The sequence below is a fragment of the Balaenoptera acutorostrata genome, chromosome 19 (assembly GCF_949987535.1).
Source record: "Balaenoptera acutorostrata chromosome 19, mBalAcu1.1, whole genome shotgun sequence".
NCBI lineage: Eukaryota > Metazoa > Chordata > Mammalia > Artiodactyla > Balaenopteridae > Balaenoptera > Balaenoptera acutorostrata.
The window spans coordinates 53,866,103-53,893,441 of record NC_080082.1 but is presented as its reverse complement, the minus strand read 5'-3'; the positions used below and the strand labels follow the sequence as shown (position 1 = coordinate 53,893,441).

Here is a 27,339-nt window from a genome sequence, read left to right as displayed (position 1 = left end):
ACTCAGAACGGGGAATTCCCTGGTGGTGGTCCAGGGATTTAGGACTCTGTGCTCTCACTGCCGAGGGCCCGGATTCAATCCTGGTCCGGTAACTAAGATCCCACAAGCCGCGTGGCCAAAATAAATAAATAAAAATTAAAAAAAAAAAACAAACCCAACAACACTCAATACCCGTTTAAATGTTTTAATGTTAAATTTCCTAACATCCTCTCCCCCAAACTGGTCCCGGTCCATGTTCCTGCCTCAGGGACCATCCCATCCCTATCAAGGCCAGAGCCCTGCACGGCTCCCTCCTTTCCCCCAACCTGGCCTCCTGTGTGTCTCATCCATCTGCCTCTTCCCCTGCCTCCCCAACCTCTCCCACCTGGGCCCTGCTGCAGGCTGGGGCCCTCCACTCTTGCCCCCTCCAATCCACTCTTCTCCACACAGTAGCTTTCTGACACTCAGAGCTGACCCTGGGGAGTTCCCTGGTGGCCTAGTGGTTAGGATTCGGCACTGTCACTACTGTGGCCCGCGTTGGATCCCTGGTCGGGGAACTGAGATCCTGCAAGCCGCGCGGCGCAGCTAAAATTTAAATAAATAAATAAATAAATAAATAAAAATCTAAACCTGCCCTTCCTTGTTCAAAGTCCTTCTGTGTCTCCCCAGTGCCCTCAGGACAAAGTCCAGACTCCTTAGCCTGGCATTCAAGACCCTTTGCAACCTGGCCCCCCTTTAGCCACACCTCCCCCAGGGCAGCCACAGGCAGGGGCAGGTGTTTTCTGAACACAGACACACACACAAATCCCCTAGCTCGGGAAGCCTGCCGTTCCTCACCTCTGTTTAGGAATGTCCCATTCCTCTATGCCCGAGGCCCACGATCAGACTCCCCTCTCGGTCGACCCTTCTCCTGTCCAGCCCCTCCAGGGTTCCGCCACTGGATGGGGGAGGGGGCATTACCTGCCACCCCACCCCCCCATTCCAGCCAGGGGCTCAGGTCTCCAACAACAGAACCAGAGCCACTCAGCAACGCTGGAACCCATTCAGGGGGCCCTGGGGCCCCTCATCCCAAGCCAGGAGGGCTTCGGGGGAGGGGTGCACCCCCTGGCAGACTTGCCCTGCGGCCCAGGGGTCTGGGGGTTGTCAGGGAGGTGGGGGTGAACCTCGCGAGGCACGAGTGCAGTTCTCTTTCCCCCACTGGGGGGGACCTCGGGGCCAGCGTCGGGGCGGGAGGCCTCGGAAGCAGAGCCCGTGGGGCAGAGGTGGTGGCAGGGCAGTGTCTGGTGGCAGAGGCACCATGGCCACCATCCAGTCGGAGACTGACTGCTATGACATCATCGAGGTGCTGGGCAAGGGCACCTTCGGGGAGGTGGCCAAGGGCTGGCGGCGAAGCACGGGCGAGATGGTGGCCATCAAGATCCTGAAAAACGATGCTTACCGCAACCGAATCATCAAGAACGAGCTGAAGCTGCTGCGTTGCATGAGGGGCCTGGACCCGGAGGAGGCGCACGTCATCCGCTTCCTCGAGTTCTTCCATGACGCCCTCAAGTTCTACCTGGTCTTTGAGCTGCTGGAGCAAAACCTTTTCGAATTCCAGAAGGAGAACAACTTTGCGCCCCTTCCCGCCCGCCACATCCGCACGGTCACCCTGCAGGTGCTCAGAGCCCTGGCCCGGCTCAAGGAGCTAGCCATCATCCACGCCGATCTCAAGCCTGAGAACATCATGCTGGTGGACCAGACTCGCTGCCCCTTCAGGGTCAAGGTGAGCGTGGCCATCCAGCCCTGGACGCTCTCCTGAGGCTGAGGTTCCCCTTGTCCTACCTCCCAACCCTGAGGTCTCTCCCTCCCTGGCCATGATGGCTCTCCCCACCTCCTGGCTCTGAAATACCCGTCTCCCCATCCCAATTCTGACATCCTCTCCCTCTCAGCCCTGAGGTCCCCCCGTCCTTGTTCAATTCTTAGCTCAGTTCCTCTGGCCCAGTCCTGTCCCTGTGGGACTGACATTCTAGTGGGGGAGATAAGAGTCACCAAGGTAAATGAGTAAAATATGGTATATGAGTGAGAAGGAGACAAGATAAAGTAGGGAGGAAGAGGAGGTGGGGTGGTGATGAGTAAAACTTTAGACTCTGTGGTCAGGGAGTCCTCCCTGAGAAGGTCACATTTGAGGGAAGTCTTGAAGGAGGGAGGGAGCTGTGTTGACATCTGGGAGAAAGTATCAGTGCAAAGGCCCTGAGGTAGGAGTGGGCCAAGTATATGTATTTGAGGAGCATTGAGCAAGCCAGTGTGGCTGAAACGGAGTGACTGAGGGGAAGAGGGAGGAAATAAGATCAGGGAGGTGACGGGGCCAGGTCGTACAGGGCCTTGTGGGCCACAGAGGGGACTTGGGTTTTATTCTGTGTAAGATGAAGCCATAGGAGGATCCTGGGCAGAGGAGGGCTGTGATTGGATGCAGGTGTTCACGGGCTCCCTCTGGCTGCAGGTGGGGGAAAGACTGAGGGGACAGGAGCAGGAAGACAGTGAGGGGTGACTGCTCCAGTCCAGGTGGGAGATGTGGGTGGGACTAGAATCAGGGTAGTGGGAGGAGGAGATGTGGGTGGGTTTGGGGTAGATTTTATTTATTTTTTCTTTTTTTTTGGCCACCACGCGAGGCTTGCAGGATCTTAGTTCCCTGACCAGAGATGGAACCTAGGCCCCGGTAGTGAAAGTGCTGAGTCCTAACCACTGGACCGCCAGGGGATTCCCTCCGGGTAGATTTTAAAACAGGACTTGCTGGTAAATCTTATGTGAAGTGTGAGAGAGCAAGAGAGGGCTTGAGGGAGGAGGAAAGCCTGTTGGCCTGAGCGACTGGAAGGATGGCAGCAGCATTCTTCATCATGAGTTTGTTCATCAACAAACATTTTCTGAATGGCTGCTCTGGGCCTGACCCTGTGCTGGGCACACAGGCACCTCCTCTGCGCTGTCACAGGTCCCTGGATTCCCCCATCCCGGCTCTGACCCCTCTGTCTGCTTATGGGTTTGTTACTGTCTGGTGATGGTTCTGAACTAGGAGCATCGTGAGGGCGGAGCCAGGGGCATTTTGGTCACCACCGCGTCCTCGGCATCTCCCAGCACAGCGCCTTCGTGGAGTCAGTGCTAAATGAACGTCAGAGACACAGGGAGATACAGAGACAGGAAAAGGCAGATCGTTCTGTCCCAACAGATGGAGGGATAGAGACCCAAGGAAGGAAAGTTTTCCACAAACATAGCAGGAGACAGACAGGACAGAGCCACAACTCCTGGCCAGCGTTGGCACCCCTACCGCATCTGTGGAGTGAATGAATGAATCCCACGAACGTTGACTGAATGATCAGGGTCAGACAAGCTCTCTGGGATTCAGGCCTCAGCCATCTGTGTTCAGAGTCCAGATTAATAACCATTTCGTCATACTGCTTTCTGCAAATAGAAGGTGAGGGATAGCTGAATGAAAAGCAGAGAAACTCAGGGAGGGAAACTGAGGGAGGGACTAAGATAGAGTCACAGAGATTCAGAGTGAAAAATGGCAGATCGCTCCAGAGGCATCGGGAGGGACAAGGGCTTTCAGTCATTCACAGTGTTAGTTCAACAGGTGTTCATCAAGCACCTGTATGAACCAGGGGCCCGTGTGGGGTGTTAACAATGCTTGATGGTGAAGACAGAAGAGGACCTGGGTGTCAGGGAGGTGTCCTTCTAGTTGGACGACCCAGAGGTGGGGACAGAGAGAGACACTGAGAGTTGAGGGACACAGACAAGTGACGAAGAGGCAACGAAAGAAAAGAGAGATACCAACAAGAGACAGAAAGAAAGAGAATGACAGGAATAAAAAGCCCATTCATTCATTCATTCTTTACTGAGCCCCTACTGTGTGCCAGGCACTGTTCTAGGGATCTAGGGATGCAGCAGTGAACAGACAAAATCCCTGCCCTTGTGGGACTGATATCCTAGTTGGGTAGAGAGACAATGAGCTCCATACAAAAGTAAAAATATGTAGTACGTGAAATGGTGTTAAGAGCTATGGAGAAAAGCAGAGGGCTAGGGAGGTGGATAGGAAGGGAGGGGTGTGCTGTTTTTAATAGGATGGTCAGCAGAGGCCTCCCTGAGAAGGTGACATTTGAGTAAGGACTTGAGGTGAGAGAGGGGAGCCGTGTGGACATCCGGAGGAAGAGCATTCCAGGCAGAGGGAACAGCCAGTGCCAAGCCCCTGAACTGGGAATGTGTCCGGCTTGTTCAAGGAATAGCGAGAGGCCGGTGTGGTTGCAGCTGGGTGAGTGAGGGGGAGGGTGGGAGGAGGTGCGGGCAGAGAGCGGACCGGGCAGGTTGTTGGAGCCTTGTGGGCCAGGGTGAAGACTTCGGCTTTTATCACAGGATGTGGTAAAGCCACAGGAAGATTCTGAGCGGGAGAGGGACGTGATCTGACTTAGGTGGTCACAGGGTCCCTCGGGCTGCATGTGGGAAGCAGACTGGAGGGAGAGGGAGGAACAGGGAGACCAGCAAGGAGGTCCTTACATTAGTCTAGACAGGGGATGAGGAGGACAGGACCAGGGTGGGGCTGTGGCTGGGATGCAGAGTGGGCAGAACAGAAGGTGTTCTGCTGGGGCTGCCCTTCTGTGAGAAGGTGGACGTGTGGTCCCTGGGCTGCGTCATGGCTGAGCTGCACCTGGGCTGGCCCCTCTACCCAGCCAGCAAGATTTGCTGATGGACAAGGCATGGGGTGAGAGAGAAAGAGACAGGTCTTTACTCTCATGGACATAAGTTCTAGTGGAGAGAAACAGACAAGAGAGATGAGTACGCAAACCGGAGACAAAGGCTGGAGGAGACAGATAGGGACATAAACAAGAGATCAAGATTCACAGATGTAGCGACAGTCAGATGGCAGATGCAGAAAGACACTGGCAAGAGACGCCGGGGAGGCCCAGATCGATCGGCTGTCCCGGCCCACTTGCCTCCCTCCCTCCGCTCAGGTGATCGACTTCGGCTCGGCCAGCATATTCAGTGAGGTGCGCTATGTGAAGGAGCCTTATATCCAGTCTCGCTTCTACCGGGCCCCCGAGATTCTGCTGGGGCTGCCCTTCTGTGAGAAGGTGGACGTGTGGTCCCTGGGCTGCGTCATGGCTGAGCTGCACCTGGGCTGGCCCCTCTACCCAGGCAACAACGAGTACGACCAGGTGCGCTACATCTGTGAGACCCAGGGCCTGCCCAAGCCCCACATGCTGCACGCCGCCTGTAAGGCCCACCACTTCTTCAAGCGCAACCCTCACCCCGACGCCACCAACCCCTGGCAGCTGAAGTCCTCGGCCGACTACCTGGCTGAGACCAAGGTAGGGGGGCAGGTGGGGCGAGGACCATCAGCGTGGCAGCTGCCGCGTCAAGAAAAAAATCTAGGTTAGATCTCAGAGAGGACTGGCAGCTTGAGGGCCAGCTGCGGGGGTTGTCACAGCCAGAGGGATCCGAGGGACACCCCAGGGGGGACTGGAAGCCAGGGCAGCCTGTCTGCCGCCTCTGTGGCTGCGGTCATCAGACTCGTGTGGCAAGAGTCTGGCTGAGACAGCAGAAAGGCCTGGAAGTTTGGGCCAGCCGTGGGAGCTGTCACAGCGAGAGAGGGGTCTGAGCGAGACCAAAGGTGGGACCGAAAGTATATGGCAGATCCTCTGATGACTCCTGAGCTGGTCGTGGTTTAAGGAATTCGGCAAGAATGGTCTGGGCTTGACTCCTGGGAGGCCTGAGGGCTGGGATCAGGTGTGGGGTTCAGCTGTGGCAGCAAGAGGGACCTGGATTTGATTCCAAGCAGGACTAGAGGTTTAGGGCAGCCCTTCTGCTAGCTGCTGGTAGGGGCTGGACCCATGGCTTGGGGAAGGCTGGAGGGCTGTGGCGAGGTGTGAAACTTGGGTCAGTGAGATCCCTGGGTTAGACAAGAGGAGGACCAGAGATCACAGTCAGCTGTCCTTCCTGCAGCAGTAGGAGGGGTCTGGATTAGACTAGAGGGGTTCTGGTGTTCGTGAGCAGGTGTGCTCCCCCCCCCCCCCGCCAGATGCAAGAGAGCTCCAAGTCAGACCATGGGCAGAACTGGAAGTCAGGGTTCCTGTGGGTGGACTTCATAGCCACGAGAGAGCTCTGGGCCAGACCGGAGGGCCCACCGGAAGCTGGGGGGTCATGTGTGGGCTCCACAGCAGAAGTACCTGGGGCCCAAGTCCTGGACTCGATGTCAACCCCTGCCCCACCCTGTGTCCCACCAGGTGCGCCCACTGGAGCGCCGCAAGTACACGCTCAAGTCACTGGACCAGATTGAGACGGTGAACGGCGGCGGGGCAGCCCGTCGGCTGACCTTCCCCGACCGCGAGGCGCTGGCGGAGCACGCCGACCTCAAGAGCATGGTGGAGCTGATCAAGCGCATGCTGACGTGGGAGTCGCACGAACGCATCAGCCCCAGCGCCGCCCTGCGCCACCCCTTCGTGTCCATGCAGCAGCTGCGCAGCGCCCATGAGACCACCCGCTACTACCAGCTCTCGCTGCACGGCTGCCGCCTCTCCCTGCAGGGGGAGGGCAAGACACCTGTGTCTGTTGTGGCTGCCGTGGAGGACGGGCCCCCCTACCACGGTCCGGCCGAGGAGGAGGAGACCGTGAGTCTGGGCAGCGGGCCTTTATTCCGGGAGGAGAAGGCACTGGGCATGCAAAAGGCCATCGATCAGCTGGACGACTTGAGTCTGCAGGAGGCGGGGCGTGGGCTGTGGGGCGAGACCCGCACCGACGTCGTCCCCGACGTGCTGGCTCCACTCAAGGCCGCTGCTGCTGGCCGCTGGGTGCCCGACTCCGGCCCCGAGCCCATCCTGGCCTTCTACGGCAGCCGCCTGGCAGGCCGCCACAAGGCCCGCAAGCCCCCCGCAGGCTCCAAGTCCAACTCCAACTTCAGCAACCTCATCCGGCTGAGCCAGGCCTCGCCCGAGGAAGACGCCCCGTGCAGGGGCGGCGGCTGGGCGGAAGGAGAGTGGCGAGGGGCCTCTGTGGAGCCGCCTGCCATCCCGCAGCGGGACGGGGATGGGCCGGACATCAAGGACATGACCGTGGATGCTGAGGTGACCCAGGGGGCAGCTAGGATGCAGGCGGTTCTGGGATCAGGGCCTCCCCAGAGCTCTAGGATCGGGGCATAGCGAAGCAACCTTGCCTTCCGTACATTTGCATGGCCCACGGCTGGCTCAGGGTCCAGCACACACTACTAGCCCACCCTCAGGATGTGACAAGGCTCAGCAAACACTAATACACCCGTAGGATGTGATGAAGCTCAGCAAACACTAACCCATGTCGAGGCTGTGTAAAAACTCAGAACACAGTAATCCACATACGGGAAGTGACAGAGGCCCCGTACTCCGAACAAGGCCGTGGGACAGCTCAGCCACCCCCAGGAAGATGTGACAGAGCCTCAGCAAACACACCTTCAGGACACATTAAGGTCTCAGCACACAGCATTTAAGCCTCCAAAATGGGATGAGGGTTCAGGATGTACAAAATCGTCCTCAGGAATTGACAAGGATGCAGTTGGGATCACAAGGGGTCCATGAGGGGCAGGATGGTTGTTCCGGGGTGGGGTGGAGGGGGCGCTTCTTGGCTGATGCCCATCTCTTCTCCCCAACAGAGGCCAGGCCCTGAGTTCTTCGACCTCAGCAGCTGTCCTGGGGAATGGCTGGGTCAGCCAGACTGGACCCTGGAGGGCGTCGGGGGGCCACAGGCTCAGGGGCTCCCACCACGCCACACCCACCCGCATGGTCCACCCCGGGCCACCAGCTTTCTGCAGCACGTTGGCGGGCACCACTGATGGTGACCCCACCCCTGCCCATCACTGGGTGAAGCGCTAGCGGGGCTGGCATCCCCTCCTCAGAGCTATCCCCTGAACCGACAAACTATTCTTACAGAAAGATAATTATCCAGAAATTCCCCATCCCCCCCCACCTCACGGCGCATGCCTGCACACACACCCCGAACACAGGAGGGTTTTGGGGTCTGGCCCGTGGCCCCCTCGGCCAGAGGGACGCAGGAAGGGGCCTGCACCCCACTGTCCCTGAGCACACCCTCGGCCCTGCTGCCTCTGTTTATTTCAATAAAGCACTGTTCAGCAGTACTGCCTCATGCCTGTCCTCCCTGCCTGAGGCCTAGACTGGCACTGGGGTGGGGTTCGGGGGGGCACCCAGGCCCTGCTCTCTAATGCTGCACCCAGTCAGCCATTGGCTCAGGCTGGAGGCTGTGTTTGGCACACTGACCCATCCCTTAAATATGCTCAGTGCCTGGCACGCAAGAATCCACCCTCAGAACATTCTCAGTGCTCAGCAGATGCCAATCTGAGCTTGTCAGATGCCAGGTTCTCAGCGTCTGCTGACCTGTCTTTGCCACGCGTGACAGGCTTGGCATGCACTCATCCATGCTTGGGACATGCGAAGTGTGAGTTCACTCAGCAGGTGTATGCAAATTCACGCCGGGTGCATGCGCTCGTGTCCAGACGTGCAAGTCCACCCGCGGGCTGCGGCAGTGGCTCAGCGCGCGCTCATCTGGCTGGGGACATGCCGAGTGTGCAGCACACGCTGCGCCACGCTGGCTACATGAGGCTCGGGTCATGCCAGCCCACAAGGTCACACGCGCATGCTCAGCACACACTAGCTCACGTGCACTGTGCGCCGAGGGCTCAGCACACGCCAGCCCACGCTGGTCACCCACTGAGGGCTCAGCACGTACCAGCCGTGTGCCGAGCGTCCAGTACACACCAGACCACGCTGGTCACATGCTGAGGGCTCAGCATGCGTGAAGGTGTCCCCACCAGAGGCCCATGCCAGCTGTCCCCTACCCGGCACCCCACCTCACACCACTCAGTCAGGCACAGGCTGTACACACAAGTTATTTACTTCTTATTATGACCTCAGGCCCTCTTTGCCCTGGAAAGTGGGGTGGGCCAGGGGGCCAGGCCCAGCATGCACCCCTACTTCTTCGGGGGCTGATCCCTCCCCCAGCTTGGCTGGGTCCTCTGCGGCCGCAGCATCAGGCTGGCGGGGGCGGAGGTAGAAGCGGGAGAGCAGGGGGCGGAGCCTGTGGGAGCCACAATGGGGCAGACAGAAGCGGGGGCGCGGGGACAGGGATCGAGACCCGGAACACCCGGGCCCGCGGGGGCCTCGCAGGCCTGGCCTGTCCGCTGGACCGGGCCTCAGAGCAGGCGACAGGCGTTGCCCACGCTGTCGGCTGAGGTGTCAAGGTCATGGCTGTAAGGGGAGTCCCAGTCCCTCAGGAAAACGGCCTCCAGCTGGCTCCGCAGGCCGCCCCGCCCGTTCTGCGTCACCAGCAGCGAGGTGCCCGCCGTCTCGGTAAAGTAGCTGCCGGACCAGTTGGAGGTTCCTACAGGGAGCGGGGGTCCAGAGAGTCAGGGCCCGTGGTGCTGCCTGGACCCCCTTCCGTCCCCCTACCCCGGCGGCGTTCAGGACACTCACCGATGTAGGTGGCACGTTCAGTCACCATGTACTTGTTGTGGTTGACGCGGGTGTAAGGGACTCGGGCCTGGGTCTCGTCCGCAGGGACCACAAAGAGTTTCTGAGAGGGAGGGGAGATGTGGGGTTGGGTTAGATAAGCCCCAGGGTTTGGGGTGGGGAGTGGAACCAGGTCCGTGGGACTGGGGACTCAGCTGCTTCCCTCGTGGGCCTGGGGGCCAGAATGGGTACTCGGTAAACGCCGGCTGAAAGGGAGGACCCCGTCGCCTCATATGCCACCTGTGCCCTCTAGAATGACTCCTATTCATCCCTTAGGTCTTACCTCAGATGTCCCCTTTTCCAGAAAGTCTTCCGCGACCCCTCAGGCTGCGGCAGGAGCTTCTGCTGGGCTCCCCCATCCCAGCCCTAATCCCTCTGCCCGTGCCCGTGATTCTGGCCCATCAGGGCACAGCCCACTCTGGGTCGTCCCTGTCAGAAGACAGGTGAGCTCCACGATTGCTGTGTCCCCGGTACTGCCCTGCACAGGGGCTGACGGGTAGGTCTGGGGTAGGTGCTTACCACCTGGATGTCAAAGTGGGTGTGGTTGTCACGCAGGGCAGCCAGGGAGAGCAGGAAGGCCCGCATGGATGGCTCAGAGTGCCCCCAGCAGCTGACCAGCAGGCGCACCTTGACGCCCCGCTCGTAGGCAGCCCGCCGCAGCCCGTCGTCAATGGCAGGCCAGAACCTTGGGGAGGGGGGTGCAGGATGCGGAGGGAGGCCTCACTTCAGCTTTAGGGAGCCAGGCCTGGGTCCCGCTGCAGCTTCTGAGAAGCCCCAAGCCCCCACCCCATCTCTAGCGCCAAGCCCTGCCCCCCCCACCAATCTTCTCATTGTCTTGTCTGCTGCCCCCAGACTACCTGCTCTGAGCCCCCAGAGTCCAGTCATCCCCCCTTCCTATCCCAGCTCTCAAACCCCAACCCTGCCGCCCCAGACCTGAATACCCTTAGTCCCACCTCCCAAGCCCGTCATCCCATATCCAGCCCACTCCCTGCCTCCTACCTGCAGAAATCCCACATCCCGCACCCTCTGCCTTAAGTCTCCAGTCCCCCGTCTCCACACCACCCCCCGAATATTCTCATCCTCTTCTCTGTCCCCTTCTCCTTGTCTTGAGCATCCAGACCCACTCTCCCTGTCACCTCTGTCTCTCCCCATGGCGTCCCCTCCCTCTGTCCCCTGGCCTTGGCCCCGTGCCTGCTTTCTGGGCCCCATCGCTCTCTCTCCTGTCTCCTCTTCCACTCGCGGTGGCTCCCTTCCCCAATCCCTGTCCACGCGCCCAGCGGTACCTGTGCGGGTGGGAGAACTCCATGGTGGGCAGGTAGTTCATGACCGCGATGTAGACGAAACTCCGGGCATTGTCCACCACATTGAGCAGGGCTTTCAAGTCTGGGGTGCGGCCACTTGGACACAGTGGTGGGGGTGCACTCTGGGGGACGAGGGGGACAGTCAAGACGCATGTCCTTCACAGTGGACCCCTGCTACAGACAGCTTGTCACGAGCCAGGTCCTGAGGGTCTCACTAATGCTCAGCCTCCATGAAGGGGAGGGATAATTACCACGTCCTTTTTTGCAGGTGAGCAAACGGAGGCTCAGAGAGGGTAAGTGATTTGCCTAAGGTCACACAGCTGATAAATGGAGCCAGGGTTTGAACCGAGGCTGTCTGGTTCCAGAACTTATGCTCTAACCCAGTGGTTCTCGACATGCGGTCCCTGGTCAGGCAGCAACAGCATCACCTGGAAGCTTGTTAGAAATGCAAAGTCTTGGGCCTCACTGCCCAGGGCACACAGAATCAAGGTGCTGGGGTGGAGCCCAGGAATCTGGGTTTCAACAAGCCCTTCTGGTGATTCTAATGCATGCTCAAGTTTGAGGACCTCTGCTCTAATCACTTTTGTCCCTGACTTACAGTCCATCCTGATGGCACTCATGTGCCCAGCCACACCAGGCCCTTCACCCAGCTCTCTCCATCCTCACAACAGGTGAGCGAACTCGAGCTCTGAAAGGGGCAGTGGTAACGGGGGAACCGTTAATGTCCCGTGGGAGGTCACTGGAGCAAAGGACCCCAATGAGTCGTAGTGTGGCCCTCCAGGATGACACTGGGCTTGGCCAGGTGACTTGCTCGGGGGGACCCAGGTTGGCCACCCCAACCAGTGAAAATATCAACAGCTAAAAACAGCGGTGCTTTGTCCAGAGTGCCAAGGGCAATAGTGGCTGCTGTCCCATAGAACTTCCCACATTGATGGAAATGCTCTCTATCTGCACTGTCCAGTATGGCAACCGCTTGCTATGTGTGGCTGCTGAGCACTTGAAATGTGGCTAGTGTGACTGAGGAACTGAGTTTTTAACTGTATTTCATTTTAATTGATTAAAAATGCGACATGCAGCTATACTGGACAGGTCACCCAGGGCTCGGCCTGCATGGACCCAGCCGTGCCTCCTCACTAGCCCGAAGAGGTGGTAAATATTGCAATACTTATTTTCTACGTGAAACCAAGGCCTAGGGAGGTTGGGACACAGCCCAGGCCCCTGAGTGAGCAGGAGTGACAGCCAGTGGTCAGGAACCCCCAACCCTACCAAATCACTGGGCAGGGCTTGATGGGGGCCGAGAGAAGGGATGTGGCCAGGGTGTGACGGGCCCCTCTTCCCTCGGACTCACTGCCAGGTAGGCCAGAGCAGGGGTTCCGTTGAGGCAGATTTCCATTGGTGTCTCTTGATTGTAGCGGGTGTCATAAGGCCGGGGCCAGGTTGACGGGATGGAACTGCCCGCCTGGCCCAGGTACCAGTAGGCCTCGAAGATCTTGGTCAGGTCTCGAGCTAGGCAACTGCAGTTGTACATGACCACGCCCAGCTCCTTGACCTGTGGGAGGGCAATGCTGAGCCTGGGGGTGGTGGCCTGGTGCCCACAGATGACATGGACACCTGCAGCCCCTCCCCCTGCCCCCCCCAGTCCCCCTTCCTGTCCCTTGCCCTTCTATCTCCCCCTCTCTCTGCCCCTGTCTCCCTTCTTTCTGCCCCTTAACCGCGCCCCCCCACTTCCCCCAGCTAAAGTCCTGGGATGGACATGATCTTGACTCAAGACTAGAATCTTAAGTTTTGGTGAAAATCAGTTATTCCAAAGCTCCAGGTTTCCTGAACCTTTGCGTACACTGTTGCTTCTACCCTCCGCTGAGCTCCTACTCAGTCTTAGGTCTCAGCTGACAGTTTCCTCCTCCAGGAATCCTGCCTTGACTGCCCAGCCTGTGTCAGGCATTCCTTGAGGCTCCCAGGGTCCCTTGGGCCTCCTTCATCACCTTCTCTGGTGACAAACCTGCCTCCCCATTGGACTGGGAGGGCAGGCACAGGGGATGTCTCAGAGACAGCTGTGTCTTCAGCGTCTCCCTGCGGAGCTGGTGAGATTAGGGGTTTGGAAAGTATTTGTTGAGCAAATGATCACTGCCTAAGCTGTACCCTTTTCCTGTCCTGTGCCAATTACTACAGCTCCTCCAGTTATCAGATTAGTTTTCACCTCTTTTGGGAGACTTTCCTTGGTACCCCAGGTTGGGTCGCCCATCCTGGCCCTGACCCCTCCACTTGTGCTCCCCCCTTGCCACCATCTCAGACTTGACCCTTCTGGGCTGACACTGTCTGGTGACAGGCCCGTCTCCACCCTGCACCGGGGGTTCCAAGAGGTCCACCACGTTCCCAGCATCAGAACAGGGCTGGGCTTAGAGCAGGCACGCAGAGAGTGAATCATGAAGGTCAAATGGGCGGACAGGGCCTGGAATGTCCTGTAGATGCCATCGGGGATCAGAGGGGCTTCCCTGAGCAGAGCGAGGGTGGTGGAGGGCTGGATTTGGGGGTGTTAGGTAGGAGGGGGGAAGGAAGCCATTGCAGAGACTGGAAGAGAGGACTGTGGGGTTGAGGTGGGGCGCAGTTGGAGGCCAGGCGCCCTGTGGGGCAGGGAGCGGCCTAGAAGCGCGGTGGGCAGGGTGCAGGCAGACCTGGGTCAGGGAACGCCAGTCCATGTTGGCACTGCCGAGGTAGAAGTGGGTCTGGTCTACCACCCAGAACTTGGTGTGCAGGACGCCATGGGTCAGCTTCTGCATGTCCACCATGCGGACCTGGGCACCTGGACGGACACGGGTGGTGGTCAGGGGCTGGCTTGGGCAGCCCCAGGCCCAGCCCACCCCCAGTTGCCCCCTAGCTCACCGCTTTGCAGCAGGGCCTGCAGATCTGCCTGGGGCTGGGGCCCACTTGGCTTGCTCACGGCAATGCGGACCTTCACACCTCGGGGTGCCAGGGTCTGTAGCTGCCGGAGGATCTCCTCGCCCTGGGGGAAGGGGAGAGCCTCTGAGGGGCTGGATCAGCCAACTCTCCAACCCCACGCAGCACCCCCCATGGAGTTGTTTTGAGATTAGGCTTTTAGATCTGATCAGGCTTTACATTAGCCGGTACACTCAGGGAAGGCTTTACACAGGTTAAGATGTTAAAACCTTTATCTGTTTTATTTTATTGATTTTTTTGCCACACTGTGCGGCATGTGGGATCCTAGTTCCCTGACCAGGGACTGAACCCGTGCCCCCCGCAGTGGAAGTGCAGAGTCTTAACCATTGGACCACCTAGGAAGTCCCTTTATCTGTTTTAATAATTGGCGCTCTGAGCCCTGCTAGGGCCTCCCTGCCACTCCTGCCCTTCACGGGACCTTCCCAAGATCCTGACTTGGAAGTATCAATGCCCGTCACAGAAGGCACCTCTGGGCACCTTGCAGGATGTTGGGGGCACAGTGCAGGCTTGGGGTCTGGGAAGGTTTGGGTGAGGCTTGATGATGCCAATAACATTAATAGCAACAGCCATTGATTCCCCGGTTTCTACTGTGAGCCAGGCCCCTTCTAAGCCCCTTTACATGTGAACTCACTGACTTCTCACAACTCTCACTGATGAGGCAAATCTGAGTATATCCCAAGGTGCAGATGGGGAAACTGAGCATTGGAGAAATCAATGGGGAAGCAGGATTTGAACTCAGATGGTCTGCCTCCTTTATGCTTTGAACCATTCCAGTAGGAACCAGCAGGGCGTGGGAGCTCATGACTTTTTTTTTTTTTGGCTTGTGGGATCTTAGTTCTCCAACCAGGGATTGAACCTGCGCCCTTGGCAGTGAAAGCGCAGAGTCCTAACCACTGGACCGCCAGGGAATTTCCAGCTCATATCATTTTTAACTGTCGTATATTTTTTCAGGCAGTGCTTAATAAATGTCACAATTTTAATACATTTTAAGCCTACCTCTGACAAAGAGTGGCAGCAGGGAAAGGGGAAAAAAGGGACAAATTCACCATGTCTTTCAATGAAGGGCTTATCCACCTAGGCTGTTCCTTGTCAAATCTTGAAGTTTTATGTTTTTTAAGTTTGTCTGCAGACCGTAACAAGGTTATCAGAGCAAATGCTTATAAAGGGCTGACTCTGTCGGGCATTGTGCTATAATTGGCAGGGATTAGCCCGTTTCATCCTCACAAGAGGGGAGTGCTAGATATTGCCCCATTCTACAGATCAGGAAACTGAAGACTGAGAGGTAAGGTGACCTGCCCAAGGTCACACAGCTGGGAAGTGGCAGCCTGGCTTGAGGCTGGGCTGGTACTCACTCCATGTTTCCATTTCTTTGTGTGACAGGGTCGGGGCAGCTTGTGGGTGAGTGATATCTGCCAGCCTAATCCCTCGTAACCAAACCCATACCCTGACATTCAGAGGCCTCCAGATGACTGTGACAAAACACCCCCAGTCCAGAGGGCCATGTGAAGACAGTTGCTTCCAAACACCTGTGTCCAACCCTCTGTGTGAGACATGTCCACCTGCCTCCCGGGCTATAGGGAAACCCCTTTCATCCACCTCCCCAATGCCTCCCCCCGCCGCCCGCCGCTGCCAGCCAGGGCCCAGGTTGCCAGGTACCTGCTGAGCAGAGGGCTCCTGAGTGTGGGTGTCATTGTTGGTGAGGGTCCAGTAGAAGGAGGCAATGTCCAGGCTGCTGTGGGCACCGGCGAGCAGGCCCAGCCACGCCTGGCTGGTGGAGGGGTTGCTCGTGGAGGCATTGGGGAAGTCCAGGCCCTCGGGAATGCTCTCCACCAGCACTGCTCTGGGGGGTGGGGGAGGCAGAATCAGCCATAGGGGGCTGGAATGTGAGTGCTCACTTGTCTGCCCACGGAGGATGGAAGACTATGTGTATTTGTGTCTGTACTCATGATTCTCTGTGTGTCTGCATTTGTCTGTCTAGAGGTGTGGAAGGAAGGTTGTGCATGTGGATGTCTGTGTGTGTGTGTGTGTCTGTGTGTGTGTGTGTCTGTCCACAGATGTGGATGGAAGACGCCATGTGTGTCTGTTCACAGACAGAAGATGATGCCATGGCAACAGTGTGGGGGAAGGTGGTGGGCATGGAGGGAAGAACCGTGACAGTCCACTTGGGAGTCGGCGATCACCTTATTCTGTCTCGACCACTGGGTGCAGGCCCTGCTTAGTGCGTGTTGAAGTGTCCCTGGCCTGGCAGGGCCCCTCCCCCCACAATCTGAGGCGCCCACGCCCCCCTCCACTTACTCGCAAGGGTCATAGCAGGGGGCTGGGCGCTGGTTGGGCCCAAAGAGATGCAAGTCGCCGTATTCCCATAGAAACAGCTGAGTCATCAGGGCACCGAAGCCCACAACCGCCAGGATGAGGACCAGCAGGACCCAACGGGCTTTCTGTGGGGAGGAGGAGGCAATCAGTCAGCCCAAGGAGGGCAGCCCAGGCCATGGCTGAGACAGAGTGAGGGTGGCGGTGGGCTCCTACCTTTTCTGCAGCTTTCCATGCCTCGATCTCGTTCATGGGTAGTTCGCTGGCGGGCTCCTCAGCAGGCACCTTCAGCTGGGGGACAGGGATGATGGTGGGTGGGGGGTGACAGGGCAGCTCAGTGGGGCCCCCACCCTCTGCTGGGTCCAGCCCTCCCCACTGGGTCCCCCATCCACCTACCTCCTGGTACATCAGTTTAGGCTTCATCTTGCTGGCAGCCAGGGGTTATACAGATTCCAGCGGGAAAGTGGGTGTGTCAGGGTCTCCAAACTGCGGGGAACAAAAGCTGGCACTGTGTTGGGTGTTCTAGGCTTTTGGGGGACATCACAGAAAGCAGATCATCCTCGGGCTCACGGGACTCACTGGGTCGCCTTGTCTGTGATCACGGGGGCCCCTGGCACTGCGCCTGTCACCCCTAAAGGAGGAAGCTGACTGCTGGTCAGTTGGGATTTCGAAATCCCTCAAGGTCCAGCTCCTCTGCTTTCCTCCTATCCCTCTGCGGTGCCCTCCCTGCCCCCCTTTAGTGCCCACCATGCCCCCCCTAAGCGCCCACCCTGCCCCTCATCAGCACCCACACTGCTCCCCATTAGCGCTTTCCCTTCTCTGAGCTCTAACCTATACATTCCCAAAATGACAGCTCCGGATTGAGTCAGCGGAGCCCTAAATCTTTGTGCTTGGCTTCTCCCAGCCCTGGGATTACCCAGAAGTCATTTTCCAGGTGGCTCCTTTGCCCTCACCCTCAGGTAACCACTAGACAGCTCAGGCCGGGAGCCCAGGACCATCGCGGCCTCACCGCCAGACCCCAGCCCATCCCCGCAACCATCCTCCCCTACCCTACCCCAGAGGGGCCTCGGCCTTACTCGGCAGGCGGCTGCTGCTACCTCCACGGGGCCCCAGCTTCTGCCCCCACAGGCTGAGCAGGGGCGGGAGGAAGGAGGGGGCGGGGCCCGAGGGGGCTCCGCCCACTGCAGCGGGGAGTCTGCGCAGTGAGCGCGCCGGTCCGGGCTCACCGCAGGGAGAAGGGGGGCCTGGCAGCCCAGTCCAGCCAACCTGACGGGGGTGGAGGGAGAGTACATGGCTGAGCGATCGGCTTTGCTACGGTCCACCCTAGAGCCCCCATGTGGGGTAGGGAGGCCACAGGTAAAGAGAAAAAAGTCCCCCACATCTTTTCTCGTCTGCAAACCATGTGAATTTTTGTAGCATGGGCATATATTACCTGGTCAAAAATAAATACATAAATAAGGTTGACTTTAAAAATTATAAAGTGAAATGGAATGATCAAGGCTGAATAACATGATTTAGGGACGTAGCGATGAAATCAGCTTAGAAGACGCAGCCCACGCTAAGGGAGGGGAAGAGCGGTAGGGGGGAAGGGGATGGTGGGTTTTCCCTTGGACTGTAGATTGCAGTCAGTGTTCGTTAAAAAAAAAAAAAAAGTCAACTGATATTTTGATAAGGATTTTAAAAATCTTGTCTCTTAAATCCAGGCTCTGGCTGGAGGGGTAAGCAGGGTTTCCCACATACCATCTCGTATCTCCGAAGCAGGATTTAAGGCCACAGATGGAGAAATAAATTGGAGGTCCCCCTCCCCGCCCACCTTTCTCAATGAAAGAGGGGCAGGACCCCCTTCCCCACATCCAGGCAGGAAGTCAACAAATGCAGAGGATTATTACTGAGGGAAGCAACAGCGTTGGAAGTGGTTGCCTTGACAGCGGGATTTGGGGGTGGGTCAGGATTGCTTTTTATCGTCCGCCTATTTTCTTTTTTAAAATTGTGAAATATGAGCGACTTACAGAAAAGAAGAGAAAACATCTCTGTGCAGGTTAAAAAATAATTATAAAGCCTACACGGGTGTTGCCGCCTCCCAGGTTTTGTCACGTTTTTAAAAATTCATGCGCACGCATTAACGTGTTTTAAAAAAAGAAGAAAAAAGGAAGGACATTCCAAAAGGGAGGCAGGTTCTCTCCTCACCGCAATATCCTGCCTAGATCTGAAAGGATAATTTGGAAGCCCCTTTCCCCCCAACGTCCGATCCCAGACTGTCATTGTCAAGGGCGGAAGAGCACAGCTAGATCCCCTCCTATCATTGCAGGGAGCGAGCCAAACGGGGATGGGTCAAATGGATCCAGCAAGAAATGGTAACAGATCAAGGTTATTTGGAACTCCAGAGGTCACCAAGAGAAGCAGAAGATAACAGTCTTGGATGTGGCTGACCGCAGGGTTGGAGGGTGGGGGGAGGGGGAGGCATGGGGCGGGAAACAAGTTTGCCTTTTATTTATTTATTTGTGAAGGGCCTTGGTGAGAAATGTTTTATTTAAGAATATGGGGTTGGAACAGCAGGTGATGTGAAATTAGGGAAGCTAAGATAAACAAAAACAAAACTGGGCAGAGGTAGGGCGCGGAGCTGTGAGGGACGTCACTCTGCAAGGTGAGCCAGGGGAACTGGGATGGCCGGTAATAAATCAAAAATAGGAAGAAAATAGACGGCATTTCATTCAGTTTGTTAGCGACCTTTTGGCTTTCAAATTGTGCCGTGATGACAGGTCTGTAATGATGGGTTTAATTTTGACTTGTTATATTTTTATCAAAGCAATACACCTAAGGTATCAATATTTAAAAAGAAAACTAGTCCTGAAGAGGTGGTGTAGATTGGGTTAGATTGGCGAGGCAGTTAACACTGTGGCTTCCAGAGCCAGGTGCCTGATCTTAATATGAGCCTCAGTGTGTACGTGACTGACTTCAGAGGAGTGACAGTGCATCTGTGCCCTAGTTTCCCCATCTGCAAAATGGGCACAGCAAGAATAGCACCTACTTTTTACAAGGCTGTTCATTAATTTTGCACACATTTATTGAGTACCTGTGCACCACATATTGTTTTAGGCACTGGGGCTATCACTGTGGACAAAACAGAGGTGAGGAAAGACAGACAAAAAACAGTATTACATTAAATTATATGTTAGAAGGTAATAAGTGCTATGGAGACTCAGGGAAGAGGGACAGGGGTGGGGCCGGGGTTGGGATTGCTTGCAATTTTAAATAAAGAGGTCAAGGAAGGCCTCGCAGAGAAGGGGATACCTGAGGGAAGAAAACTTCAAGGAGAGGAGGAATGGGGCTACTGGACATCTTGGGGAAGAGTGTTCTAAGCAGAGGGAACAGCCAGTGCAAAGGCTGTGAGGCAGGAGTGTGCCTGGTGTGGATAGGGAAGAGCAAGGAGGCCAGTGTCTATAGTGGAATGGCCTGTGGGAAGAGGGAGAGGAGGTAAGTCTGAGGTCACAGGACCAGATCATGCTGGGCTACCTGGACTGTGGCAAGAAGGATGGGGCCACAGGTAGGTTCTGAGCAGAGGAGGGAACATGATCTCCTTTGGGGGTTGTGGTGGGTTGAATGGGGGCCTCAACATAGGTATGTCAGATGTGGTCATCACTCCTGGAACTTGTGAATGTGACCTTATTTGGAAAAAGGGTCTTTGTAGATGTAATTAAGTCAATGATTTAAAGATGAGATTATTCTGGATTATCTGGGTGGGTCCTAAACCCAAGGGCAAGTATCTCTAAAAGAGACAGAAAAGAGACACGACCAGGGAGGCAGCGATTGGAGTGATGGGCTGCAAACCTGGGTACACCTGGAGCCACGGGAATCTGGGGGAGGCAGGGAACAGAATCTCCCCTAGAGGCTCTGGAGAGAGCACGGCCCTGCTGACACCTTGATTTTGGACTTCTGGTCTCCAGAGCTGTGAGAGAATAAATTTCTGCTGTTTTAAGCCACGCAGTTTGTGGTCATGTGTTATAGCAGCCCCAGGAAACGAATACAGGTGTTTACAGGCTCCCTCTGGCTGTGTGGGGAACTGACTGGGGTGGGCGTGTGATTTGGGGGAACACTGAGGAGGAGCAAGTTTGGGAAAAAGAAAATTTTTTTTAAATATCAAAAATAAATAAATAATGTGTGTTTTTTGAACATGTAAAATTTGAGATGTCTAAAATCTGAGTGGCTCCTTCGAACTAAAGGAATTCATATATATCAAGTGCATAGAATGGGCATGCAAGAGGTTCTCAATAAATATGATTGTCTCAAGGGTCCTAACAGCCAAAAAGAAAAGAAAAAAGGCATGATTCCCTCCGCCTCCGTCCTCCCCACCCTCGGCCAGGCAAGATGCCTGCTTTTTACTGTGGGCCTTTACTATTTTAAAAAATGCACATAGGCCTTCCATGGAAATTAAATTATGAGGCTCAGGCTCCTAGCTGCGGGGGCCCTTCCCCAACATCCCAGTCTCCGAAAGAGGACTGTGGCCTCAGCTGGATAGGTATCCAGCCCCCTCAATCCCCAGATCCCTAGGGGGAGCAGGGCAGGGTGAAACTGAAGCGGGATATGGACAGCCGGGCCGACAGGGCCAGGCCGGCAAGTGCTGGCCTTCTCAGCTCATCTCAAGTCCAGGGTTCCCAGGAACCTAGAACTCACCCTGGGGCTCCAGTGCAATGTCCAGGCTGGTCCTCATGCCCTGCTTCCTCGCTGGTGTAGGGGGCACCTCCACCAGCAGGTGTGCCCCCTCCCAGTGAAACGGGAGGGAAGCGGGCAGGGCACAATCTTTAAAAGAATGACACAGTCGTTGAGGATACAGCATAAACTGGTTAGAACCAACCAGGTCCAAGGTGGCGGAAGATTTGACTTCCAGGAGACTTTGACTTTGAGCCTCATTATATACATTATCACAGGGGTCCGCAACACCCGCGCCACGGACCGCTAGCAGGCCACGGCCTGTTAGGAACCAGGTCGCACAGCAGGAGGTGATCGGTGGGCGAGTGAGCGAAGCTTCAGCTGCCGCTGCCCATCGCTCCGCCTGAACCACCCCACCCCCACCCCGCTCGTGGAAAACTTGTCTTCCACGAAACCGGTCCCCGGTGCCAAAAAGGCTGGGGACCGCTGCATTAGCATATGCTAAATGACACAACCACAGGTGCCATGACAGTTCCAAGGTGACCATAAAAGACCAAAAAGTGGGCGGTGGCCCAATTCCTGGAAATCTCCGCCCCTTCCCCAAGACAGTTGGAATAATCCTCCCACTCATTAGCCAGTGAAATTACCCAGCCCATAAAAACTAACTACCCCATATTTCCGGACCTCTCGCCTTCTGAGATGGCCCACACTCTATGGAGTGTGTTTTTCCCAGGGCCGTTCTTGCCTTTTGAGATGAACCACATTCCGTTTATGGAATGTGTATCTCTCTAAATAAATCCACTTTTTACCTATCACTTTGTCTCTCACTAAATTCTTTCTGCGCTGAGACATAAAGAACCTAAGCTTCATTAAGTCCCGAGACCAGGTGTGCGGTTTCAATGAAAAGAACGTGGGTTCAAATCCCACTGTGGGTTTTGGCTGGGTTCGAGTCCCAGCCTGTGGGACTGAGTTGTGCAGTTTCACCAGCCCACAGAATATCTCCCTGTTCCCTTGGCTTGTGCCCTGCCTGACTTGGGTTGTGAACCACAGCGCACAGAAAAGGAGGAAGCAAAACCCATCTGGCTTTTGAGACACGTGTTGGCTCACAGCTCCCTGAACACCCGTGAGGGTCAGGGTGGGAGACTTGATCCCTCTTCCATAGCAGCGTTTTGGGTTGGAGGGGCCAGGGTTCAGATCCCACCCCTGTCACTTTCTTACTCAGTGACATCGGGCATGGGGCTTTACCTCTCTGAGCCCTGCTGGCCTCATTCATAAAAAGGGGATCACTTTATACCCATCTGGGGAGTGGTGGCTGGGGGATCTCTGAATGGTTTAAGGGGGTGCATCTTGCAGTCCCAAACCCCTGGGTTCAGATCTTAGCTCTGTGTGTTACTGGGAGAAGAGGCTCCCTTCTCTGAGCCTCACCTGCATTCTCAGAACAATGGGCAGACTAATACACCAGCCTCACGTTTGCTGGGCAGAGTCAGTGAAACCATCCATAGCAGGCAGGTAGCACAGATACAAGCTGGCTGGTTAGCTGTGTCCCCTAGTACCCTGGGCACACTTTTATCATAGATAAACTTATATGTGTCCCTTAAAAAGCTAAGTCTATGTCCGATTTATTTCTCTACCCACCGTGTGCCCAGCACGTTGTAACCACTCAATAAATGTTTATTGAAAACGGAAGAAAAGAGGCAGTAGAATGGAAACCCTGGAGAAAAGACTTTCTTAGATGTCTCTCTAGATCTAGTGACACTCAGTGTATACACAGTGTGTAAGTAGCTCGTGTTCTAAGCCCAGAGCAATAGGGTAGGTGCAGATAATGGCACCTCAGCCTGAGGGTAAAATTCAAGGTCACTTCAAGGTTGATTCAAGCCGTCTGAAAGTGCAAAGAAGGGTGTGGGGCCAGTTAGCTGCTGAAGCCCACGTGAAGCACTGGACAGGCCATACCTCAGGAAACATTCACTAACCTATGGACCTCCCATACGGTTCAAAACAGAACTGTTCTTGGGTTTAAAGGAGCCGATTTTCATTCGATTGTGCAGACCCCTTCGGACTGACTGCACAATTGTCTGTGGTCAAGTCTACAGAAAACAGAACAGAGCACTGGTTTTGTAAACTTTTTTGTTTGTTTTGTTTTCAGCAGTAGACCTTTTATTTCAAAGGACCCCCTAGAAGGTGCCCCCTTCTAGGGAGAGAAGATGCTCAGTCTGAAAAACAATTAAATAAGTAAAAAAATACACACACAACCCCCTGTCCCCCAGCACCCCATCATGAATGGCGAATACTTCTGAACTGGAACTCAAAAATCTAAGCTGTCCCATCCCTAGTCAAACCCCCTCTGTGGCTCCCCATTGCCTCCAGGACCAAGTGCAACCATCTTACGATGTCCTCTTGGGCCCTACGTGGACAGCCCCTGTGGACCTTCCCCACCATTACAGCTTCAGTCCCCCCTTCTGACTCCAAAGCTGTCTCGGATTCCCACCTCCTCCCTGAATTTCAGCTCCGGAAGTCCCATGGCCTCCTAGACACCTCCACCCAGGTGTCCCTAATCCCCATACACCCACCATGTCTCCAACTGTCCTTAGGATCTCTCCCCAACCTGCTCCTCCCCCGGGTCCCCCTTCCAAGGACAGCTGTTCTACCCATCCTTCAGGTCTCAGCCTGTGTGCTACCTTCTCCAGAAAGCCCTGACTCCCCCAGAGTCCTGGGCCTTGTCCTGGACCGCCCACAACTCATCCACTTGGCCTCCCAAGCGTGTCTCCCACCCACCCATTTTCTCTCCCCTCCATGGCACTGAACTGGCCTCTCCCACTTGGGGCCCCACTCCAGCCACATCCCATGGCTCCCGGCCTCCACTCAACCCTTCCAATTCCCCCTCCATCTGAGTCTGACTTGTCCCCCCTCTGCTCAAAACCTCTCTGTGGCCCCCCCCACCCCCGGTATCCACAGGATAGTCTCAGCTCCTCACTGTGGCTCCCAAAGCCCTGAATGATCTCCCCTTAATAACTTCTTGGGCTTATTCTCTTACCATCCCTGATGCCCTAGTCATATTTAATATTTTTCAGTTCCTCAAACTGAAACCACACTTTTACCACCAAACCTGCCCACAGCTTCTCCTCCTGCCTAGCATACCTTTTTCTCCACTTCATGTTGCTTATTCCTATCAGCTCGTGTACCACTTCCTCCAGGAAGCCCTCCCTGACCCCCTGTCTGGTCCAGGCATCCTCTTTGGGATCTGACAGTCCCCTGGGCTTCTCTATCCCAGCCCAGATCCCTCTGCCTGTGTTTCCCCCAACCTGGCCCTGACCACTCTGGGCTGTCACTACCTGATGATGGATCTGTTTCTCCCACTGGACTGCAAAACCCGTGAGGGCAGGGCCAGGCTGGCTCAGTCACTGCTGTGTCCCCAGTATCACCCAGCACAGGGACAGTACATGGCAGATGCTCAGTGGCCAGTTCATCCATCTATTCATTCAATGAGTATTTATTCAATGAGTACTGCTGACAAGCCCTATCTAGAAATTGGAGATACAGCACAGAAAAACAGAAAAAAAAAAAAAAAAAGTCCCTAGGAAGGAAGAAATTCTTTTGAGGGAGTAAGACAGTAGATTAAATGAGCGAAACATACAGTTGGTGCCTTGGAGAAAAATAAAACAATGAAAATGGTTGATGTCTCAGTTCAAAATGAACAACACAACACATCTGGGGCAAAGAAGCATTATTATCCCTGTTTTTCAGATGAGGAGGTAGGGCTCAGGGAAATCACTGCCCAGGTCAGACGGCGTTGCTCTGTCGGCCAAGAATTTGAACCCAGAGCTCAGTTCTGTTCCAGGACACTACACTGTCAAACCAACTCCCAAACACAGAATAAGGCAGAATGTCTTTTCCTTGCCACCCTCAGGGAGGTCGGAGCCTGTGAAAGGATAGGATGTGGAAGAGCTCCTTACGTTTATTGAACCAGGCACTGCTCAAAACACTTTATATATTCAATTCTAACAGCAGTGGTTTTTTTAGCCCCGCTTAACAGATAAGGGAACAAAAGACCTAGAAAGGTTAAGTCACTGGCACAAAGGGACACAGCCAGGAAGCAGTGGAGCCAGAATTTGAGCCCAAGCTGCCTCAGGGTCCCGGATGTAGACAGCTGCCTCTCCTGCTGTGTAACATCTGTAGATCTGTGACTCCCTCCGTCCCTCCCCAGTAGCCTCTCAAAACCCCTACCAACATCCCTCCCCAACCCCACCCCACCCCAAATCTTTGAGAGGGACATTTGAAGCTTTCTCCAAATACAAAGGATATGTGAGTGCAGCTTTAAGAAGAGGAGTCTGGCTGTCCTTCCAACCAGGCTGCTCTTGCCAATCCATCCTTGGTAGAAGTTCTCCAGCTCCTGCTGCTTTTTCATGTCACGTCATGTCACATCAGATCACAACCCTCCTCTCCTCCACATCCTCCCATGGCTCCCACCTCACTCAGAGTAAAGCCAGAGTCTTCTCCATGGCCCGTGAGACCCCAGATGATCTGCCCCCATCACCCCGTTGACTTCATCCCCCATCCCTCTCCTCCCTCACTGGTCTCCTTGCTATTCCTTAAATATCCCATGCATGCTCCTACCTCAGGGCCTTCGCATTTGCTGTTCTCTCTGCCTAGAATGCCGCTCTTCCCCCAGATAGCCATGTCACTCTCTCCCCTCTTCGAGTCTTTGTTCAAATGTCACCAGATCACCCTACTTAAAACTATAATCTTTGCATCCCCCAACTCCCTCCTAACACATCATATAATCTACTTACCTGTTTGTGCACTGTCTCTTACCCCTGCTAGAATGTAAACTCCATGAGGCCAAGGATCTCTGTTTTGTTCACTGACGTGTCCCCAATGCCTAGCACAATGCTGAGCATGTAGAACATGCTTAATAAATATTTATTGAACGAATTAACTTGCATTTTCATTCCCATGTTGCAGATGTAGCAACTGAGGCACAGGGACCTTAAGCCAGCTGCCCAAGGTCATGCAGCTATTTAAGTACTAAATGCTAGAACCAAGATTGGAACCAGGGTGTTCCAGTCCCCAGGCACACATTGTAATGACTGTCCTACACGGCCATGCTAAGGCAAGCTGAGTGACGAAGATACTTACCTTTCCACCTGGGGATTCAGGGTTGCTGAGGTTTGACAAAGGTGTGGTGAGACCTGCCTCATCTCTCTGCACCCCCAATTCTATAAGTCAAGGGAAGGTTGGGTCTAAGCTATCTAGAGTCTTCCCCCCACCAAGCGCTCCTCGACTCCTGCCATTGGCTAAGTGCTCTCAATTTGGGGGTGGGAAATCAGTCACTCCAACAAGGTAAGGAGATAGGGATTAAGTATTTACATGAGCAAGGTTCGTGATGGCTGACGGGTCACCCCCTCAGGTGTGGTGATGTGGCAGAGGTGAGGACAGCATAGAGATCATGATGTGGGACAGCAGGGGTTGGCTGCTGTGGCAGAGAGTGTTAGGATACAGGGATTGGTGATGACACCACGGTAGTGATGAGGGCAGCTGGGGGGAGGGGGAGAGCGACAATGAGGAGGGGATGAAGGTGACTGGATGAGGGTGAGGGTGAGATGATTAATCATATTAGCTCAAACTGCCACATCAAGCTGGGCATGTCACAAGAATAAACTAGCAGGATCCTCACAATCATCCCTGACGTAGGTGTCCTTGTGTGCGTTTCACAGATGAGGAAGCTGAGACTGCAAACGTGTGATTAGGTGGTCAAGGTTACCCAGATGTTTAGTGGTGGAGCCAGGATAATGGGCTCTAGTACCCGGTATGTGAGAGGGGACACGGGGAAATAACGGAGACATGAAGGGAAGAGAAACAACTGTAAGGCAGGGTAGGTCCTTATGGGGACAACTAGAAGCATTAGGCACGGGCAGTGGCTGTCAGAGGAGCAAAGGTGACGGGGAGGGATGGAGACATAAAGGACGAGGAAGACATAAGGGAAGCGTGAGCGCAACTTAAGGAGATGGAGACAGGAGGCGTGCGAAGGTGACACGGGGGTATGATGACTATTTATGAGAAGGACTTCGTAAAGGAGTAATAGCAACAAAAGAGGGGTGCAGGCGATATGAGAAGGCGACACGACTTAAAGGGGGGTGACTGCGACATTTGGTGGCCATGGGGACTTAAAGGGAACGAAATCTTGTTAAGGGGGCTGATGGCGACATAAGGAGGGTGATGGCGACATAAGCGGAGTGGTAACGATTTAAGCGGGATGCAACATAAGGGGAGGAATGGGGACATAAAGGGACAGAGGACGATATAAGAGGAGAGATGCATTATAGACGAAGGACGACACGAGGAGGGCAGCCGAGACGCCGCGCCCCCAGATCGCATATTACCTGCACTCCACGTCTCCCACTCCGGGACTCAGCCCCGCACGCACCTTCTAGGCTGGAGCCCCGCCCGATCGCCCCCGCCGCGCGCAGGCGCACTCCGGCTAGACTGCGGGCCGGCGGGGGCCAGGCAATTGCCTTTCTCATTGGCCGCGCTCCTCGCTAGCGTGGGGAGGGGGAAGCGCCTGGGAGACTGCGGGTGGTCACGTGACGGTTGCCGCTGTGCTCTCGCTGGTGGCTACCCGGAGGGCTAGAGCGGCCGCG

The 27,339-nt window shown here is 55.4% G+C and overlaps 2 protein-coding genes across 3 annotated transcripts; one reads left to right on the top strand and one right to left on the bottom strand.

Annotated features, from left to right (window-relative positions):
* Positions 1 to 1,276: 1,276 nt before the first annotated feature.
* Positions 1,277 to 7,845, top strand: HIPK4 (homeodomain interacting protein kinase 4). Its single transcript, XM_007166815.2, has 4 exons — positions 1,277 to 1,741; positions 4,956 to 5,312; positions 6,228 to 7,064; positions 7,622 to 7,845. The coding sequence occupies exons 1-4, from the start codon at positions 1,277 to 1,279 to the stop codon at positions 7,799 to 7,801; spliced, it is 1,839 nt and encodes a 612-aa protein (XP_007166877.2). The 3' UTR covers positions 7,802 to 7,845.
* Positions 7,846 to 8,859: 1,014 nt separating this feature from the next.
* On the bottom strand, positions 8,860 to 27,235 carry PLD3 (phospholipase D family member 3). Of its 2 annotated transcripts, XM_007166813.3 has the most exons (13): positions 27,082 to 27,228; positions 17,134 to 17,323; positions 16,454 to 16,543; positions 16,274 to 16,348; positions 16,043 to 16,185; positions 15,404 to 15,587; positions 13,673 to 13,793; positions 13,465 to 13,592; positions 12,141 to 12,341; positions 10,775 to 10,914; positions 10,011 to 10,176; positions 9,456 to 9,555; positions 8,860 to 9,363 (listed from the first exon to the last, which is right to left on the bottom strand). In XM_007166813.3, the coding sequence occupies exons 3-13, from the start codon at positions 16,478 to 16,480 to the stop codon at positions 9,176 to 9,178; spliced, it is 1,473 nt and encodes a 490-aa protein (XP_007166875.1). In that variant the 5' UTR covers positions 16,481 to 16,543; positions 17,134 to 17,323; positions 27,082 to 27,228; the 3' UTR covers positions 8,860 to 9,175. The 2 variants fall into 2 exon arrangements, with proteins under 2 accessions (XP_007166875.1, XP_007166874.1); XM_007166812.3 differs by lacking the exon at positions 17,134 to 17,323 and having other exon boundaries at positions 27,082 to 27,235.
* Between the last annotated feature and the right edge of the window lie 104 nt (positions 27,236 to 27,339).

Bases quoted from the DNA above. Each gene is read 5' to 3' on its own strand.
- HIPK4 (XM_007166815.2), top strand. From the start codon at position 1,277: ATGGCCACCATCCAGTCGGAGACTGACTGCTATGACATCATCGAGGTG. The intron at 1,742-4,955 runs GTGAGCGTGGCC...CCCTCCGCTCAG, and splicing joins GCTGCCCCTTCAGGGTCAAG to GTGATCGACTTCGGCTCGGC. The intron at 5,313-6,227 runs GTAGGGGGGCAG...GTGTCCCACCAG, and splicing joins ACTACCTGGCTGAGACCAAG to GTGCGCCCACTGGAGCGCCG.
- PLD3 (XM_007166812.3), bottom strand. From the start codon at position 16,480: ATGAAGCCTAAACTGATGTACCAGGAG. The intron at 10,915-12,140 runs GTGAGTCCGAGG...CTCGTCCCCCAG, and splicing joins CTGCTCTGGCCTACCTGGCA to AGTGCACCCCCACCACTGTG. The intron at 10,177-10,774 runs GTACCGCTGGGC...CCCCTCCCCAAG, and splicing joins GAGTTCTCCCACCCGCACAG to GTTCTGGCCTGCCATTGACG.